This window comes from Patiria miniata, unplaced genomic scaffold (genome assembly GCF_015706575.1).
Source record: "Patiria miniata isolate m_02_andy unplaced genomic scaffold, ASM1570657v1 HiC_scaffold_23, whole genome shotgun sequence".
Taxonomy (NCBI): domain Eukaryota; kingdom Metazoa; phylum Echinodermata; class Asteroidea; order Valvatida; family Asterinidae; genus Patiria; species Patiria miniata.
Window position 1 is genome coordinate 770,630 of NW_024037062.1, and position 19,827 is coordinate 790,456.

Below are 19,827 nucleotides of genomic sequence, written 5' to 3' on the forward strand. Positions count from 1 at the left end.
ATGTCGCCGGGGATTCATTGCAATGGCACGGCGGCGACTACGGGAAGACCCCGGCACGGTGAACACAGGAGCGGAGATGAATTCTCATCCACTGCTGATCTAGGTACATCTTCTTTCCTATACTTTCTGTCTCCTTCCTTCTTTCTGTCTCGTAAAAAAACCGTTGCATGTACACCGTCCACTTTTTCTCGTTTGAGGAGTTTTAAATCCTGTCTCATTAATTTGTGGTTGAAATGTATAGATGGTTTGATCCAAATCATGTTTGAATGTTATTTCTCGAATGTGAAACATCTACGTGCCATATCCTTAGACCGTATACATTTTAACCATTTCAGCCTATGAGCGTTGTGTACAATATAGACCTAAGCGGTGGAGTGAATCTTAATTTCAAACTAAACCCATTAACGATATCGTGTCTTTGACTCCTGATACTCATATTCCTGTATACAATATTGGTTAGTATCCCTCAGGCAAAACGAGTATGACCCGGATGCACCGTGAACCTCATGTTTTACTATAATTATGCGAGTATATGATACGCTGTTTTACCGTGCCACGCTAGTGAAATTCACCTTGAAGTCATCTGCATGCGCATTTACATTTCAGAAATTATGAATAAAGTTGATTTAAAGGCAACATTATCGTAATTACCAAATATCGTGGTGAAGAATTTAATATCCTATACAAATGTAAACAAATCACATCTTCTCAATATACATTTTCACTAGTCGTTTTTTGTTTTCGATCTTATTTTCCATCATGATCAGTTCGTAGATTTGTTTTTGTGAGAACCTTATTGCTAAAATATCGAACATGCTTTCACAACATCACGTACTTTAACCTTAACCTTTACTTATAAAGTAATTGCTATGAGTTCAGGGTAAACGGTGACAAATCTTCATCATTATAATGGAGTTGAAGACATGCAGCATAGGATGTATTACTTCTTTCCTGTGAAACTGTACACAACATGTGTCCGGCCTTATATCTGTTCCTTATACAAGGCTTATTACAAAAGAGTGAACTACACCTTTTAAGATATAGGCCTAAGGTGTTTTTGTTTTGTTTTTACTTCTTTTGTATTTCTATGTTTTCCCTTCCTTATCAGTGACTGCATCGTTAGAAGGGAAAGACAAATTTCAAAATTTTCTGCTTAACCCTAAACTCCCCGAATCCATCAAAATCCATACCCCTGTTTTGGAGAATTTCGGCGGACTCAGGATACCTCCATATTGAAAACTGGGGGATTTTGACGTCAGTTTTAAGCATGTAAGGATTCCTGCTTTTAATATACAACATCGAAATATTTTTTACTCCACAGATTATGTGAAATTATCTTGTGTTTCCATCATGAGTTCAGTTCCCTTGATACACCTGACATTTTTTCCTTGTCTGCTAAAGCTAATGACGTTCAGGATTAATTAGTGAAAGCACGGAGGCTCCAATAACGAACTGTTAGAAGCTTCATAGACATTCGTTACATATGAGCGAAGGCCAATTAAAATGAAATTATAATTATTGTAATGTTTACATGAGCACCTGTTGTCGGCATTTCATTTCTTAAAGATATACATGATCATTTTGTTGTTTGTGTATTTCTTATTCGTTTGAAACACTGCCTTTAATCTTATAAGAAGGGTGTATGCATAACATTTAACCTGTTCACGTTTCAGCTCCCTGCCTAGAAAACCGACAACATAGGCATTTTTGGATCTCTTAACGCACCTTAAAAGGTGTGCACGTGGACACACTTTTATAAAATCACCTTCAATTGTTTTCTTTCAGTTGATACCATTTCTAGTTCATTCAAGGTTTTCTCATTATTCGGTAGGTATATGTTTCTGTGTGACTACCAATGTTCCCATGCAAACAAAGAACAAGCAAACAAACTATCAAACAAAAACCGTTGTAATTAAAATCTTTTTTATCTGAGACGTTTCCTCATCTGTCACGGGATGTCAACATTAGCCCAGTGTATCGGTGTGTAGTTCGAAAACAAGGAAATGATGATACTCAATGAAAACACTGCACAGTCAACGGGTAGGGCGTGTATTGTCGCCAGTGAGCTGCTTACACAAAGATGCGCCGTTCATCCATCACGTCTGCCTGTCTTGAGAAAATAATTCTAATAAAACAAGTAAACAAAGCAAATAAACAAACAAGGTAAATGGTCAATTACGTGCGATGAATGGACTGATACCAAGTTGTCTTTAAAATAAAAACAAACGAAAAGATTTCAATCAATTAAACAGATTACAAGTCCAAACAAGATCATTGATTTTATCTGTTAACCGTTATCTTCAGATGCAATCGATGCTAACAGTAGGATCGTTGCATTTTGTGCATTTTGTTTCGTTTGAAGCAACAGAATTGATCTTAATCTTAAGTAGGGTGCTTAACAACTAACCTGTTGAGGTTTCAGCTTAGTGAATACCACACATTTTGAGAAACTATGGAAAACGTATGCACAGTTTTTTAGGGTCTGGTAACTGGACCTGATTCCGTTGCTCACGCACATCAGACCACCTTCAACGTTACTTTTCTTCAAAACGATGCTATCTTCACTTTGAGGAAAGTTTCCGTCATTAGATAGGTAGGTACTTTTCCGGGTGATTACAAATGACCCTTCGTGGCTTTATCAGTGAAATCGGTTAATTTCTTTGTCATTTACTCGAGGTTTAGTTATTTTAAGCTTTGTTTTCACCCCACAAGGTTAATATATTTCAACAATCTTTGGACAATTTCGGATTCCGTAACCACTTACAAGAGAAAACATCACTGAAAGAATGTAAATGGCTTTTCATTGGGAAAAAATACACAAACATAACAATACATTATTCTACCTTTGTTGTAATAAATAGATAGACACTTCCTCCATTTTCAACCCTTTGTTGGATCATCAGGTGTCACAATTTGAATTTGAAATGTACGGAACAAGGAAATGCTTGCCATCCAAACACAGAAGTATAATTACCGTCGACACGCCAGGATGAAATCCATAGATAGATAATCGGCTTAAGCTAATCTCCCAAGGGGGAAAGGCTTTGTGTTTTCTTTGAGCGATGGAGCTGGAGATGTTTTTTTCAAGTATTCCAAAGCTTGTATTCTGGAGTACTGCGTCCATTATTGTATCCCTAAAGAGATTATCGCCGTTCGGGTTACACGTGAATTAAATTTACATGCAACATGGCGATACATTTCCATCATCATGTTTTTTTTTTTTTAAATGATGAAATGATAATCTTGCTTTCGAAATACAAGAAATTGAGTTTGCTTCGTTCCATTTTGGAATAGGTTATAATGTCTTAATCTAAATCCACTCTATAATATTGGGGAACAATCATTGTCCTTGACCGATTAATCAAAGTTAATTGCAGATCTTAGCGGTGGACAAAAAAATCAATCTCGGACGAGGATTTCAGATTTTGTTATAATGAGATCAGTACATATTAGGACACAAATTTGCTTATTCATTGGGGATAAATTGATTTTAGAAATGTATTACACTAATTACTGAACAGTTGAAAGGCCTTACTGATCGGTTGGAGTTTAATAGTAAGGCACAGGGCTTGTTTGATATCCCAGCTTCAGGGTATGACATTTGACATTAGAGAAGGGAGGGGAGAGACGCCCCCACCCCGTAGTGTTGTCGGGTGTGGCGCAAACTCCTCCATCATCTGTCTAGTTTGCTCAGTGTAAAACCTTAGAACCTGTTTCCTGATGTCAGCTCCGAGGCTAAGTCTAGCCGCTCAAATGGATTAATAAGGTCTGGATTACTTGGGGGATTTACTACTCCGACGGGAAAAAAATCCTCTATCTCGTCTGGTATCGTTGGTGTTGGTGCATTCTATGTGTTACGCTAACTGAACTCGGTAATGATCTAGACATCACTCAATTCCATATCAGTAGGCCTACTACAGAGAATTTGATTGTATGTTTTTAATCTCTTAGATCCAAGGATCTAAACGTCCTAGTTTACCACAGGGATGCGTAAGGATTAGATTCCTCTACCCACAAATGCAGCCGCAGCGTCCAGCTTTCAGTATAATTGGCCTCAAATCCGTATAATTTACTACGGGAGTGAGGGGGCTTTCCAAGGAAAGAAACGCGTAAGCCGTTAGAATAACCCAGCCAGCGGACCATACACAAAACTGAGGTATATGGGTTTCCCCTCAACGGAACACGGGCTTCGCTTCCACTTAGCGTGGTTGTCAGACTACCCCGCCCGGCAGGACGCGGCTGTTGGGTGGCTCGGCTACGCGCTGACGTTATCAGATCCCCGGAGTTGCAGCAAGTGTCAGCCTCTGTCGGCAACCAATTAGCGGTGTACTTTTCCTATCATGTGGAACAATCAGAAAGATGCCAACTACAATTTGTCAGGAGATAATCCACGATATGTTGTACTTACACACTGAGACAGAAGAACGTATATTTAGTGAGTTCATGTAGATAAGTAAAGGAAGATATTTGGTTTAAAAGTGCACAGTAACATGGACTGTGAATCGTATAGGTAAACTTCCAACGTTTTTTTTTACTGAGTCCACGAAGGGAATAATAAAGTTAACCCAAACCCGATAAAAACAAAAATTTTATAAGAAAGACATTTTCACATTACACCCGCGAGGGGCCCAATGACTTCATATATCCGTTCTGGTTTTGAATGAGAATATTGACGTGCGATAAAAGGCACGGACTTCCAACAAGCTGAATGGACACAATATGAACGTATAGTTGGCGTCAGCAGCCCGGCATGCCTGTTTGTTTGTGTGTTTGTTCAGTTTAGTTGTTTGCCCATTTTTCGTTTCTGTTCCCGTTTCCTGTTGGTTGCACACACTCCCATTTTGTTTGGATCTATGTGGGACGATTTTAATTCGGCCTTTTTGAAATAATTTCATTTTGGAAAAGCCAAAAAAGATAGCATTGCCAACTTGGATATTTTCTTTAAACGCAGTGAAAATCAAATCATACAAAAATAATTCCTCAATGGAAATATTATTCGATTTTATGTTTTGTATAACTCTCTGAATCTGAATCCATTTTCCCTGCTGCTTTTTTTCTTTCGCCGACCATTCACCGATTTCGAGACGTCAGCTCGCAGATTTATACCACCTATGGGATTCGTTGCAATCTGTCACATGATCCACATTTACAGCAAAATAAGACTGCTGCCAGTTTAGAACTTACACCTGCTAATTTATAGCGTGTTTGTAAGTTTTACCATAGCCTTGGGTATACAGTGGTCTGTATTACTGCAGCTCGTAAATATCTTGGCAAGTTGAACAGTAATCGAATGAGGAGTTCATAGCGCTTGACATAAGCTATGGTTTTTGAGGTGTGTTCATAATAATCCAATCTTTGGCATGAATGCGTTAGACTTGCGTGTTTTTTGTCTATGTCCTAATTCAGATATTGGTGAATTGATGTCAGTTCCCTGTCACAGACATCTCCATTAATGTGGTGGCGTAGTGCGTTCTTTATTTTAGGCGCGCGTGTATTTTAAAACCCTATTGGTGGAAGGAGCACCGAATGCCGACTCAGTATTGGCTCTTCTGCTATACAGTATTAATTCAGGGCTTGACAAGAGCGTCAAGCGAGAAACCTCTCCAGTCCTTAATCTCATCAACTCGATGGTCAAGTGGTTGGACTTAGCGCAGATAACCCCTCAGCGTGTTTGCTTTGCCGTTCGTCCACCAATTAATCATTCTGCTTAAACCATTGACTGAGGACTTCCTGAGATACACTTTTGCTCAAACTCGGAAATCAAACTGACGAAAGATAGTCAGAAAAATTTTAAAATAAAAAAGTACTTCTGTATCACTTGCGTTTTTGAAATATGCAGGACTGCCCAGATTTCTGTCGAAATTGTTTGGTTTTTGTTTTTGCCTGATGTCGCTATTCGTGTTCTCGTCGTCTGATTTTGTGGACAATGGATGGATTTAGAAACGAGACCAAGCTTGCTTAGCCCAGCTGGCCCGAAATGTTTAGTTTAGGATGTTCCTTGCTCTGTGGCCAGTCAGCCAGGCGGGGAGGCAGGTCAGTTGGAGGGCTAGGCTGGTCACATCGAGTCCAGCAAAAACACTGTCAAAAGCAAATCGTGTATTCCGTCAGAATACTGATGTGAATACACCGTATAATGGGAACAACACTGAGTTTGTTCACTGCAGCTTGTTTTTCAAAAGTTCAGCCCACATTTAATCTTCTGCTGACTTTGTTTTTCTTCCTTTCTCTCCTCAGGCGAGACCAACGTCGAGAACGGAAACACCAGTGCCACGGAGGAGAACTCGTCGGAGAACGAGGCGAGCAAGAAGCGGCGGCAGCGCCGACAGAGGACGCATTTCACCAGCCAACAGCTGCAGGAGCTGGAAGGGAACTTCGCTCGGAATCGCTACCCGGACATGTCCACACGGGAGGAGATCGCTGCGTGGACCAACCTGACCGAGTCACGCGTCAGGGTAAGATAACTATTTATCTTCTGTCGAAATAAAACATTTCTTGAGACAAATTTTTGATGAAAGATTGTTTATGACTTATGACTTAAGAGGCTTCAACTTCAAATATTATGGCAGGGGCGGATCCATGTTTTGCTCAAGAGGGCGGCTTAGCTTTCAAGTGGGGTATAGCAGGCATGTGTAGTTTTTTTCTGCATGGCTTTTCGGGTTTTTTTCTGCCTGGGGATGGGGTGAAGTAAACCCTCTGAACTCCCCCCCCCCCCCCCCGTAGATCCGCCCCTAAAAGTTTGGATCTGGCTGAAGGAAGTGTGACCAGTTGAAAGTCTTTGTAGTACTAAAAACAAACTTAGTACTAATTTACAAATTAATACCGCAAGTGAGCCTTGCCTATCATGACCAACATTCCTAGCCGTGCCATCTTTGTTAACTTGCTTGCGAGTCAGGAAAACGTGGCTTTCGACTTCATGAAAAGTCTGGTGACACTATATACCTTATTTTGTATCAACGGTAGTGCAGAATGTGTATGAGACTTCAGGAAACTCGACTTAGTAAGATGGTGGGCTTGTACTGTATAAGGGCAGTTTTAATTTCTCCATTATTGTTAAAGCCTGACTAGAGGCCACAAACAATCCAATAATCCCTTCTTTGAATGCGTTTCCCAGTTATTCTCTGACTTAATAACGTCCTATAGCATCTTTTATCTTTTCAATTGCTTTGCCATTACCTTCATTTATGCTTGAATTTCGGTGTTTGTTTTTACTGGTCATTTTTTAATATCTCTCAACTAAGTCGAAAAACACTGCTGAAATGTGTACTTAACAATGCTGACCTACATTAACTATGAATATAGCAAGGACTCGTCTTTTTAACATATTATTACTGTCATGGTCTGACGGCGATCTGATTCATATACGCTCATTAAGAAAACTACGTCATAGACTCGGTGTCTCGAATGCATTTATTTCATCTAGGAATATGCTGTAAGGTGTGTGGGCTCCTATCTGTTCATTGATCCGGGTTTTCCTTCTAAAAATGCAAGAAAATTATCTGTATTATAAAGAAATTTTTCAGTTGAATGTTTACTAGATTATATTTTCTCACGGGTGTAACAAACCACGAAACATAATAATTTCTTCTTCAAACAAACCTGGGAGACTTGATTGAAAGATGTTATTACATTTCATATTTCTTTTTCTTCATCTTTTAATTGAAGGAAAGCACAAAGCAGTTATAAGATGCACATGGAGATTTTGTATTTAAAAAAATGTTATGCACCAATCACAGTGAAACTTTAAGTGTTATTTTAATAGCACTTAAAGTTAAAAAAAAAAAGCTGTTTAACAGAGTTAAATTTGGCAAGAGGCCCCAGGTTAACCACATACTCAGGAAGACTGTTCCATAATATATCTATATTGGCCTATATAGAGGAGCATTAGTGATCATGTATTTTACATCCGGAAATAACCGAACTGTAGCGAAGATATCCGAGTGTCAACAAACTGCATTCGGTAAACTTCGGACATTTTCGGAAGCGGGGAGGATCCTGCCCGTTTTGGTCACGTGCCGTGGCACCTACCTGACCTGAGGTTTGCCAAAATAGTCAGAATATTTTGGTCTGGGAACTGGACTAGATAATGCACACTGCAAACATCATGTTTGGCAATAAAAATAAACCTTTTCTGTTACAATTTTTTGCTATCACTTTGTAAACATGTTTAAATACTCAACACGCATTTTTACTCAACAGTATTGATGGGCAGTGTTTAGCAATTGAACATTGATGTTAAGGAATTGGACACGCTGTATTTGGCTTCTAATCATATTTAATTACACAGTTATTGTGTGAGATTGCCCCATAACACAGATTTTTGAGTGTATGTGATCTAGTTTGGTCCTCATAATCGATTAGTTTGTACACAAGTACTCAATTCTTTAGTCAACGTTCTAAGATTTTAAAACCTATGTCCACAACTTACATGTCAACAATGATCGATCTTCACAAATTCAACGCGACAGATTTCTGATCGAGTCACAAAATAGCACAACCTTGTATCCATGCTGTAGGTCTTTGTGCGCCCATCAATACCAACCCAAGGCCAACCCTTCCCCTCCACTGAGAAGAATCTCTCGGACAAACCAACAGTTGCATTTGCTTCTTTTGAAAACGAGTCGTCCTTAATTTAGATCGATTTCCCTTTTTTTTTACCCTGTTCGCTCGATCAAGCAGTACAGAAACGCCGTTTCTTTCTCTAAGAAGACAGTTTTGGCACGAATCGTAAGCGAGCGAATGTAGAGTTGACACTTTCGCCAAGGTTAATGCGTCTGCGTGGAGATTGGATTAAAAAAAAAAGCCGTTTTATTTTACATCACATCGGTAATCAGTCATCTGATATTTTCGCGAGGAAACCAATGACAAATCAGACGAGTAAACTGCAATAGTTTGAGACAATGATTTAGACAAAAAAGTCAAGTTAAGAATTAAAGGATTATGTTTTTACTCTGATTGATGTGACAGAGAGTTTATTTTCGTCAGAGTGGGCTTGTCCAAAGTGAATCGCAATAAGCCAAAATTTTCCAAAATAGTCTGGTGCACAACAAAATTCGACGATTTTTTTTCGGGATAAACGCGGCAGATAAATACACACAAGGCTATGGGGGACTTGTTAACCAAATCTGCATTCTGTTTAATTTTTCGTGCAATCGAACAGAGATGGAACTTTCGTTCGAACAAAAGTTTGGACACGCAAGACACCTAAAAACACTTCGCTGTCCAAAATGTTACTACAGAACACAACAACCTCTTCAGTTTTACTGGTACCCGCTATGCTTTTGCACGCATGTTCAATGAAATGTTTATCCCGAATGAAAAATCGTCAAATCTTGATGTGCACTCGCGCAGTTGGAATACAGAACTTACTCATTGGAAAGGAATTAAAGAAATTAATTTCCATTCCCTCACTGGCCTCATTTAAAAAATAATATTGTTTGTTAAGGGGAATTATCTTTTAACTTTACCGATTCGGTTATTGCTGACGTAAAATCACGTGTGTAAGATGCAAATGACATTAATTGATATATTTTCATCATCCACACGTCATTACTTAAATCCACCCTAAGCAACAAAACCATAAATTACTTAAATGCGTATTTTATTTCACTAATTATTGAAACGTAATGTCATTACGGAAATTGCTATTTTTTTATTTCAAACGACAGCTGCCCATAAAAGAATGATTTAGTGTGAGCACAATTTCGCTGCATTAAATGCAACTGTTTGTATAATGGGCGTGAGCTATTTTAAGGAAGCGCTCGTGAATTTGTTGGGTTTTTTTTCTTTTGCGAATATACGCAAAGCAATTCTTGATTGAGCGCGAAATGATGTCTGTCCGCGCATAAATATGCACGAAGCAACGTCAGGGGCTATGGTCGGAATGAACGAATGATTTAATTGCTCTAACCTACCGGTGAACCCGATCAGGGGGAAATGACAATAACTCCCCCCCCCCCCCCCCCCGTCAAGTAGGCTGTGTGAGGCCGTGCGAAAGGGTATAGGGTCGTGGGTAGGGGTGTTGGCATTGACATGCGTGGGACAAGTGGTGTCAAAAGTCAAAGGTTACGGACAGTGATCAGTGATCGATTATCGATTCGTTTGTTTGTTTTTATGTAATCACGATTTGGGATTTGTCGTACTATTTGTTGTGACATGAGGGCATTAAGTCATTAAGATCGGGTTTGTCGTGAAACCACATCATAATCTTCAACAGTGTCACCGTCACTGACACAATGTCATCGTGATAGTCACTTTTGTCATCACATCAAGGTAATCACTGTCATCGTCGTGATCTCTTTTATATATTTGTTTCTGATCGTGACAGACCTATGGTCTTGTTTATAATTGGTAAAGATATCAAGAAAATCCACCAATGCAAACCGGAGATATCGTTGATTTTGTAAGGCTATATTATTTCCTCCTGCACAATTAGAATCCTGTAGTTAAGCTAAGCCCAATACATTTCAGCTGTCAGAGAAGATTGCATGTTCATTTTCTTTTCAAAATCTTTGTCAAAGACTAAACACCTGATATTAGGCATTCCGAGTGGTATTAGATTTGATTATATAATGTTATGTACCCAAAATGTTATCTGTAAACACCCTTATCCAAATGCAACACAAAGGCCATGCAATATTGCAAGCACTGCGAAACACATTATCAATAACCCAATAATTGGTGTTATATACAAGCAAATACTAAGAGTGGAAATTACATTGTGCCGGTCGAAAAATACATAGCCTTACCAAATCAAAGATATCTCTGGTTTGCATCGTTGGATCTTCTTGATTTTTTCACCAATTATAAACAAGGCCATAGGCTTGAAATGCTATACCATTTATCAACTGTTGAGAAAATCCGCGATTTCTTCATGCACAATGTTTATTGGGACATGCTGTACTGCCGTTTGTCTTTGAGGATGTTGTTATCATTTCACTATAAACCACATCATCTTACATACTCGAACCTTCCCAAGTGCCACATCTCCCATCTCCGTTTAGTCGCATCGTTTGACGATCCCCAAGGCTGTCCAAACTCGTGTCTCCCCCCCCCCCATTCGTCCAGACAAACCCAGTTCAGATACCATCATGACCTAAGGAGTTCTCTCGAGACCCTGCATCTCGCCTTTCCCGTCCCGAGCTCCTCCTGACAAAAGGAGGCAGCTCAAGGAAAGTATCTTGAAGGGGACATTCATTAACTATCAAATCTAAAATAGCTGGAGGGATTTAGGTGTTAATTATCTCCCAGTGTACAAAACCTATATGGGATCTCTCGCGTGTACATGGCCTACACGAGGAGTATATCTGCGCCTGATTTCCGCTCATGGCGCCGGGACTACGGCGACGTACGGCCTGGGCCGTCATAGATCATGAAATTTCTATGAGCGATATGGCACGCCATTGTGTCTCCTACCACTGCATTGTCTGTGTAAAAAAAACACTCACTTATAAAAATAGACACACAACATCAAGTATAAATATGATATTGTATGTACATGGGTTCAAATTATATGAATAGTTGACATTTAGGCGTTTAAAATATGTATTCCGTGTTTTGTGGTTTAAAAAAAACGTCCATGCAGTATTCATTATATAGACGGGTTCATAAAATATTTACACTGTTAATGGCACTAACTACTTTGAGAAAATAACGGGATATATTGTCATCTTTGTATTTCATAAAACTCACGAAGTTATCGTAATGGCAGTATAAGCTGTGTTTTATTATGATATGGTATGACTATATGGTATGGCATCGTATCAGATGGTTTGTGTGTATGCAAATGCATACAGCATTTTATTGCAGTGTTCACCAGACAGTGAAATTGCATTGGATATTTTGCGATGTGACGTGAAATCAAACAGATTAGTAAGCAATTTTTGCGATCTAATTAGCAGAGTCGTATTGTTTATGACGAGTGTGAACTAACGCAGCTGGGATTCATAATTGCCGCTAACTAAAGATTTCAAAATTAAGGTGCACTTTGAGTTTTGGGCTTGACAGTAAAATGAACTTGATTGTGGTGATAAAATTGTTTTGAATATTCATATTTTTGTGTAAATTTCTTTTCAAAGTTAACTGGTTGGAGGGTTGAACTGAAAATATTCTTCCGAGAAATTCGGGAAGGAAAAATGTCTTTCAGCGAGCACGATCAGCTGCTACCAGCTGGGAAATTGCAACACCGGTCGGTAGCCCCTCACCCATCGTACACGCTAAGGTGTCCCACTATACGGACTCTGTTATCAAACATATGGGTTGTATTTTGGGGGACTTTTCCCGCTTCCTAACCTGAGATGAGACAATGAAACCCACGTGATCGGTCGGAAAGATCTAAATCTTGTATCACCTTACACGCTGATAGGCTGGATTGAAACTGAAATGGCGGGCTATTTTCGAAAATTCCCAAAACAATTTCATTGGGGGTTGTGTGGGAACCTAAGCCGGTACCAGCAAAATTGAAAAATGAAGGACAGGCCTATATAGCTACTGATTGATTACCAGGGAAATGAATACGTTCCAGATAAGCTGGTTGGGTCTGTAATTAAGACCAGCCCCAAATTGCATCGTATTTAATATTAAAAAATGTCCCTGGCATTAGGGATGAACGTCAGAACACAGCTGGTATTGTCTTTACTTTACAACATTTTGTTGAATGAAAGTTTATTTTAAGTGCGCGCTCAGCTTTTGAAATCCAAATGTTGGGAAAAGTCACAGTGTTTTTTTCTTCTTAAATGCATAACATGGGTATAGGAGTCTGTATGGATTGCCATTCTCACTCCTATACCTGTCAAAGGTACTCGGCAATGGCCCAGAACAGTCTAGAAGTGCACTGCACTTTGCGGAAATTTCCCCTAAATCTTTTCCGGAAACCTCTAGATGAGTAGGGGTCAGAGGGTCCCCCTTCAGCTATCCGTGCCTTGCCGTAGGCCCCGGCAGGTACCCCTTGACAATACGTCCATGGGGCGCGCCGCCGCGGTAAAATAAAAAACTCAAGAAAACAAGCGGTTTGTCACTGGACTTGGTCTGTTCACGATGACCGACATGCGATTGGGGTCAGGCTCACGCGTAAGACCTGAAATTGGATGAATCTGGCTGAGGTGACTTTGAGATTGTAAAACTGCCCTCTATCGTAGATTTCAAGACAGTCATCGCCCTATTTATTTATTAAGTTGCCGTCTGGCGTGCATATGAAATTTATGCACGACCGTGCAGTGGCCGATTTGAATACACGTGTGTGATTCATTTTATATCATGATGCAAGCGACGAATGGTAACGAATACAAAATGCGCCTCAGTCATCAATGGTGGAGCTCTCTTGTCGTTATTTACTTTCAAATCTACATGCTGCTTTGTGGAGTTATTCAGCTACAAAAACAATAATCGATTAAATCCTCCCGTTTTTTGGATGAAATTGTGCAGGTGTTTCACTGATTGAATCAAAGTGGGTAGTTAGCTAAATAAACAATTTCCAGCAGATGTTTTATTTGGCTACGGACCAAATGGAAGCCAGCAAAATCGAAAAATCATTCAAGCGTACAGACACATTCATTGATTTCATGGCAGTCACTGCCATGGCGAGTGCTGCACCATTCTACTTTTTTTTAAACATTGACTTTTTAACAGACGTTCGAAACCGCAGATAAATGCTTTACTGTTTCAACTAGCTAATGTTGTTTGTTGTCATTTTTTTGTTTCTCCGCGTGCTGCCGTTTAGAGGTTGTCTGTATCTGTCTGGGTTAATTAATGTTAGCTTGTTTGTTTCTTAAAATAATTTGTCTTCCTCGCAATCTATTTAAGGAGTTATTACCCAATGTATATTGGTGCCATCTAGCTGCAGTGTTGACCGCTGGTAGCCAATCTTTGCTGTTACACCTGCTTAATTGATTAACTGCTTGCCGGCCTCACCTGCACATTTTCTGTATTTTCCCATTTTAAAATCTCATTAACAATTTTCTCGTGCTGCATTATTACCAGGTCTACCTGCATGCTCTATCTTTCTGATTCTAGATCCTTTTTTTCATCCGTTCTACTCACATCCCGAACTTGTAAAGCTGTAACCTATCCTCTGTCGCCCCCAACCCACCCCTCTCTCCTACCGTCCCTCATTGCCTACCTACTCCATCATCAACTTGCTCGGAACAGGGCAGGCAAAATTACAAACAGGAGGAGGAGAAAAGTACAACATATCCGAACCAGCTGCCGATAGCTGGCGTACGAGATCCGATTCAGATGAGGCTAAAATCTCGGCTCCTGATTGCTAGGGTACCGAGGGGGATTTCGAGACCCATCTTTTCGATCAAGCTCAGCCTGTGCATGTGTACACACTCCGATATTGCCTAGCGAAACCCGACACCGGGATCGCATTTGTCGAAAAGGCAGAGTCGCGGATGAAACACTCCGGCTCGGCTCTGCCCCGGCATCCAGTTTCAAATCCCCGCTAAGGTCATTACATGTAAAGGATACCCGCCGATCTCGATTCGGTATTGATTTTTAATTAAAGATGTATTTATTTGTGCTTTGACCGTCCTCCTTTTCTCTCTTTTTCTGTGTGTGGTGGCAGGTGTGGTTTAAGAACCGCCGGGCCAAGTGGAGGAAGAGAGAACGGAACCAGCTGAACGAACTGAAGAACGGCTTCGGCTCGCAGTTCAACGGTCTGATGCAGCCGTTTGACGACGGCTTGTACTCCGGCTACTCCTACAACAACTGGGCAGCCAAGTCGGCCAATCCGCTGGGATCGAAAGGCTTCCCTTGGTCACTGAACACTGTCAACCCCTTGGCTGGAGTCTCCAACCAACCCATGTGTTTCAACCCACAGACGACCATGAGCTCCGGGTTCCCCTCGCCTAACGTCAACGGCGTAATGAGCCACCAGAACTTGAACAATTCAGCCGGGGCTGCCGCGGCGGCTTGCCCGTACGCCTCGGTGCCTGCCTCGTCGTACATGTACCGTGAACCTTGCTCAAGCAGTATTGCCACACTTCGCCTTAAAGCCAAACAGCATTCCGGTATGGGAACCTTCAGCTACCCAGTTCGTCAGAGCCCCACACTATCAGCTTGTCAGTATGCTGGACTAAACGGCCCCGCATAAAGACAAACCTTCTTTTGTACAACCTCACAGTATGAAATAATATAGGTTCATTGTAATATAAAAATGAGGTATTCATTATTCATTTTTTCCATTGGTATAAATCTAGAGTGACGTAGTATTATCTTACAATCGTATACCAAATCACCTTTTTTATAGAAAAAAAGAAAAGAAAAAGTTGTTATGACTTTAGTTTGGCAGACATGAAGAGTACATGCCTTGAATTGTGGCGAGAAAAAGTGGCAGAAACTTCTCTATCTTGGAAGTTTTTTATTTAAAAGTTTGTTATTTAATACGAAACGGAGAGAATGTGTGTGGACAGTGGTTGAGAGAGAGAGAGAGAGGTCGCAATAGTAATATCGATAATGAGAAGTATCGACAATAAGGAAAACCGATACCATGAGTATCGATAGTGCGAAATGTTGAGCCAAGTTAGGCAACATAGAATTACGAGACTGAGTTTCGGAACTCGGAGAATTCGGAAAAGATTTCTGCATCATGGAAATGTAGCCAAAGTGACGGATTTAATTTTGGCGATCAGCATTGCATCGCATGTATTTATGTTTGGTTTCATTCATTTCAAACGATATTTGTACAGAAGAATGAGTGAGAATTTCTTTTGATTCTTGCAAATTTACAAATGTCATTTAAGAACGATGAAACAAAAGCCCACGACATCAATTTCGTCATTGAGACAAAACAATAATCGTACTCATTTTACTTTTCAGGGCTGAATTGATTGAGGTCATGTAGTCCAATGTAATGCTTTTTTTAATCCTCTGGAAAGGAAGATGAGAGTAAAGAGACATGTTTGCCAGCATTTTACACACATTGTCTGTCTTAATGAGTGGCCTTGCCTTGCGCGCCCAACAGGCCTAATCCTCGTTTCTGATTGGCTGAGAAGCCTAGTAGCTGCGTTCGCCTGATGAGCCCTGATTGGACGATGGGATGTTGCAAGGTGGCGCTCGCAAATTGAGACGGACAACGTGCGTGCGTAAATCCCAAAACCTTCGACACTCATTTATTTCTGTGTCGCCCTCGGATTTCTAAAGTGTGGTTTTTGACAAATTCGTAATTCCTTGGTCCAACTGCGTTATCCGTTTAGAAAAAAAGGATTTTATATCACGTCAAGAAGAACGTCCCAAGTAATTATCGAGAATTGTAGTAATGAAAGAGGTGTGAAGAACCCGTCTTTGCGTAAAGACCATAATTTCATGACAGAAGGTTGACACGGTTTCGCCTCGGGGCAGATTAACTAAAACGGTCATTTTTTTGACAAATCGGAATTCACACGTGTGCTAATTTGTTTTTAAAGTCTGTTTTGTGCCGTGCACTTTTGCTGTAATCTAATTGTATTGTTTTTACATCGTTTATTGCCAGTTATTGTAGGTTATTGGTTTATCCCAGTACATTTTTAAAAAACGGGAAGTTGAAATCGATTCGTTATTCTTACTCACTTGATAAACGTTTAATAAACAACTTTTGGGTTGGTTATTATTTCATTTTCTTGGGTATTTTTTTTTGCACAAGTACTACGCATATTTGTTTCACAATTCTGTGATGTTACACATGATAATAAGTAATCTTGGTTTAAATTGGACAAAAAATACAAGATTCTGTCCTTATTTGGTATATTTTTACGTTTTCTGGTGATGATCCTTTTTTAAATCTGTTTTGGGCCATTTTTATTATTTTTTTATCAAATTTTTCATTTAGTTTTTCAACTCATGTTTGAGTAACGTTACGGTTGCACTAACAGAAATATAGCGCAGAACTTTATATGAGTATGTGTTTGTAATACACTTCAGTGATTTTTTTTCCCAAATAACATGCTGGATTCCTGTTTTGCCCAGAAATCACGTTTTTGATAAAACAGTTTGCGAAACACCACAATTTTTTTGATAACAGTGCTCATTGTTCATATACCATGACATTTTGGGTTTAGAAAGGTTACCTTCTTTTTTTTCCACAATTATTTATTTTTCTCTGAAAGCAGCCAGCTTCTAAATCTGGGTGAAAGAATGCATACGTGAATGGGAGTTTGGCATTTCATTTGTGCATGCATATCAGTGTCTCTATGCACTTGGAGTTTAGGCGGGAACACAATCCTTTATCTTTTATATCTGTACAATTGAAGCTGCTGTGTGATTGGTCATTGTGTTATGTATCGCTCAATCTGATTGGCCGTTGTTCTATTTTTGATTTTTAAAAATAGGTGAATTGAATGATGGCCCTTCGGTCTATCTTTGCAAGTTGGTGCATTCTATTTTTTTTTCGGGTTTGCTTCCGTTTTGACTGCTTTATTAATCTTCAAGCCTGGGACTTTGTGTATTAAAAAAAAAATCATCTTCGAATTTATCATCGGAAAAATAAATTGTCTCAACAAATTTCGATCATAGTGAACTTGTAATGAGTAAGTAAACGGTTTAAACTATTATAATTGTTTTCAGCATTTTTCTTTAAAAAAAATAACACATGGTTTTGTGAAAGGTTTTTTATCAGACTTGTGAAATATTATGAAATGAAATAATAAAAAAAATTATCGAAGAGAAAAACGTTTGACTCTCACCCGATTGTCAATGGACCCTTCCTGCCTGGCAATCAAACAGTGCGAATTGGCCAATTAGATCACGAGTTTTTAGTCAGGTGACCAAACTCGGCCACTTGCACTGCGAGAAATGCACACAAACCAAAGTGGGCGGGGCTTATAGCCACTTCCGGAACAGCCCAATATTTGTGTAAGGGGGAAAATAGAATGAAAATGAATAGGCATACAAGGCACAAAGACAGATTGCAAAAAAAACCTGAATGTGTGTATTGGCGCTCGTGATAGTCAAAAGAAAGATGTGAAAGCCCAGTCCATTTAAAAGAAGGGGGAGATCATCCTGAAAGCGATATACAGGAAGCAGGACAAGAACCGCTCCAAAATGGGAGGAGAAAAGAGGAAAAAAGAAGGGGGGGTAAGAACTGTCTTGGCAGCGTGCATCACGAGCCTGACAGCCCGGCAGACGGGACGGCATCGCAAGTCATCAACGACGATAATCGCCGCTTGATTGTGTCTAGTCCCCAGTGACTTCCTATTGCAAACAAGCTCGCGTCCGGACCGGCACACAAAAAAAGCATCAACGGTCGCCCCCAGCGGGAGGGGGAAAAGGGAGACAGAATGTAGGAGGGGGATGCCAGACGAGGAGGAAATAAAGAAGTCAAGAAAATATTGATAATAGAGTCATCACACTCGTACCGCCACTTCAGTCACGTTTCGCTTGTCACGGATGATGATGAACCGGAAGAAAATCGAGAGAAATTCCCTCATGCATCGACACGAGGTTTTTTTCTGTTCATTGTGCGTATAGCGAGATGTACATTAGTTACTCGTGCGCCTCTCTTGGGATCTGTTACCGGGGATGCTCGCGTCTGTGCCCGGTGTATCACGACGAGCGAGCCCCGGTGGATCGGAACACCCGTGGAGAATTCTTTTCAGTTTTCGGATTACGGCTTATTTTGACAACATCCGCTCTCTAATTATTCACCGGCCAATTTGTCACCAAAAACAGTAATTTTCCGCTCGATGACTCCCACGCCTGATTTTCGGGAGGTTAATGGGGAAGGCCAGAAAGCCAAAACAAGCGCTTGCTGTCGCGGTTTAGTGCCTTTGATCTTATAATTGATTTATTCATGACACTGCAGGAGAAGAATTGTCCACATTTGAAAATGTCGAAATTCCTATATTCATTTTGACCAATGCAGTGCTATACTCACGATCGCTTATTTAATTATGAACTCCAGAATTTACCTAAGATCAGTTCCAGCATTATATAAAAGAAAATGTTAAGTCTGTGACAGAGCCAATTAATCATGATATCTAATTAATGATTTAGAGAAATGATCCAAAACTCCTAGTCTGTAATCTCCTTGACCATTACTAGATGATGGACGTATACGATTTGAAAAATAATTTATCAGGTTTACTCACTGAGCTCTTTAAGTACAAAGCAAATGCCTGAGTTGTATAAAGTCCGTGACGCTGGAATAGCCCAAATGTTATAATCATAACGGGGAGTGGCAATGTATCATTCTTTCTTTTTAAAACAGAAATATCGTCACTTATCACAGTGATAAGCGGATTTTGTTTCCTTTTAAGATTAATTCTGTTTATCTTTTATGTTTTTGACGTAGTTTAAGGTGTCATCAGTCCGTTGTCTTTCCCTTTTGAGAACAACGCTCACACGAGTCCCCGGCCCCTTCCCTTGCTTGTCTGTTCGTCACTCTATCTCCGGCTCACTGCCTGACACTGCATCGCTGAATAGTATAACTTACAGTCAGTGGCTAATGTGAAGTACGGGCAACTCGACGGATGACCGTGTCTCAGCGAGTTTTTCCCCCAGGTGGTCTGCGCTCATCGGCCCCATCACTAATCCCCTCCACTCGGTGTCAAGATACCGGGTGGGGAAAAATCGACTTGGAGAACCATGTCCTTGAGAAGAGGAAAGCAGGGGTGAATTATACCGCAGTTGTCCCAAGTGCGTGGCCCCAAGGAATAGACAGTGCTTGTCGCCCTTATTAACGTCAAAATTAGCGAGCCAGAACATTTTCCATAACTCTACCCCCCAAAAAACCAAAATAAATGTCTTGCTTATGCCTTGTCCACCAGTAAGTACTCATGCCTGACGACTTTGCCATCACAGATGTGCAGTAATACAGTCCTCTATCTCGGTGTGATGGATGAACTCTATAGCCACCGG

At 40.2% G+C, this 19,827-nt stretch overlaps 1 protein-coding gene across 3 annotated transcripts in view; it reads left to right on the top strand.

The window, feature by feature from the left end:
* The window catches only part of LOC119731189 (pituitary homeobox x-like), a 42,132-nt gene extending 24,492 nt beyond the window's left edge, over nucleotides 1-17,640 (top strand). For all 3 annotated transcript variants that reach the window (XM_038204254.1, XM_038204256.1, XM_038204255.1), the window contains 2 exons: nucleotides 6,235-6,452; nucleotides 14,561-17,640. In XM_038204254.1, coding sequence (XP_038060182.1) covers nucleotides 6,235-6,452; nucleotides 14,561-15,088 — 746 coding nt within the window. In that variant the 3' untranslated portion in view covers nucleotides 15,089-17,640. The remainder of the gene's footprint in view (nucleotides 1-6,234; nucleotides 6,453-14,560) is intronic.
* Nucleotides 17,641-19,827: the final 2,187 nt, after the last annotated feature.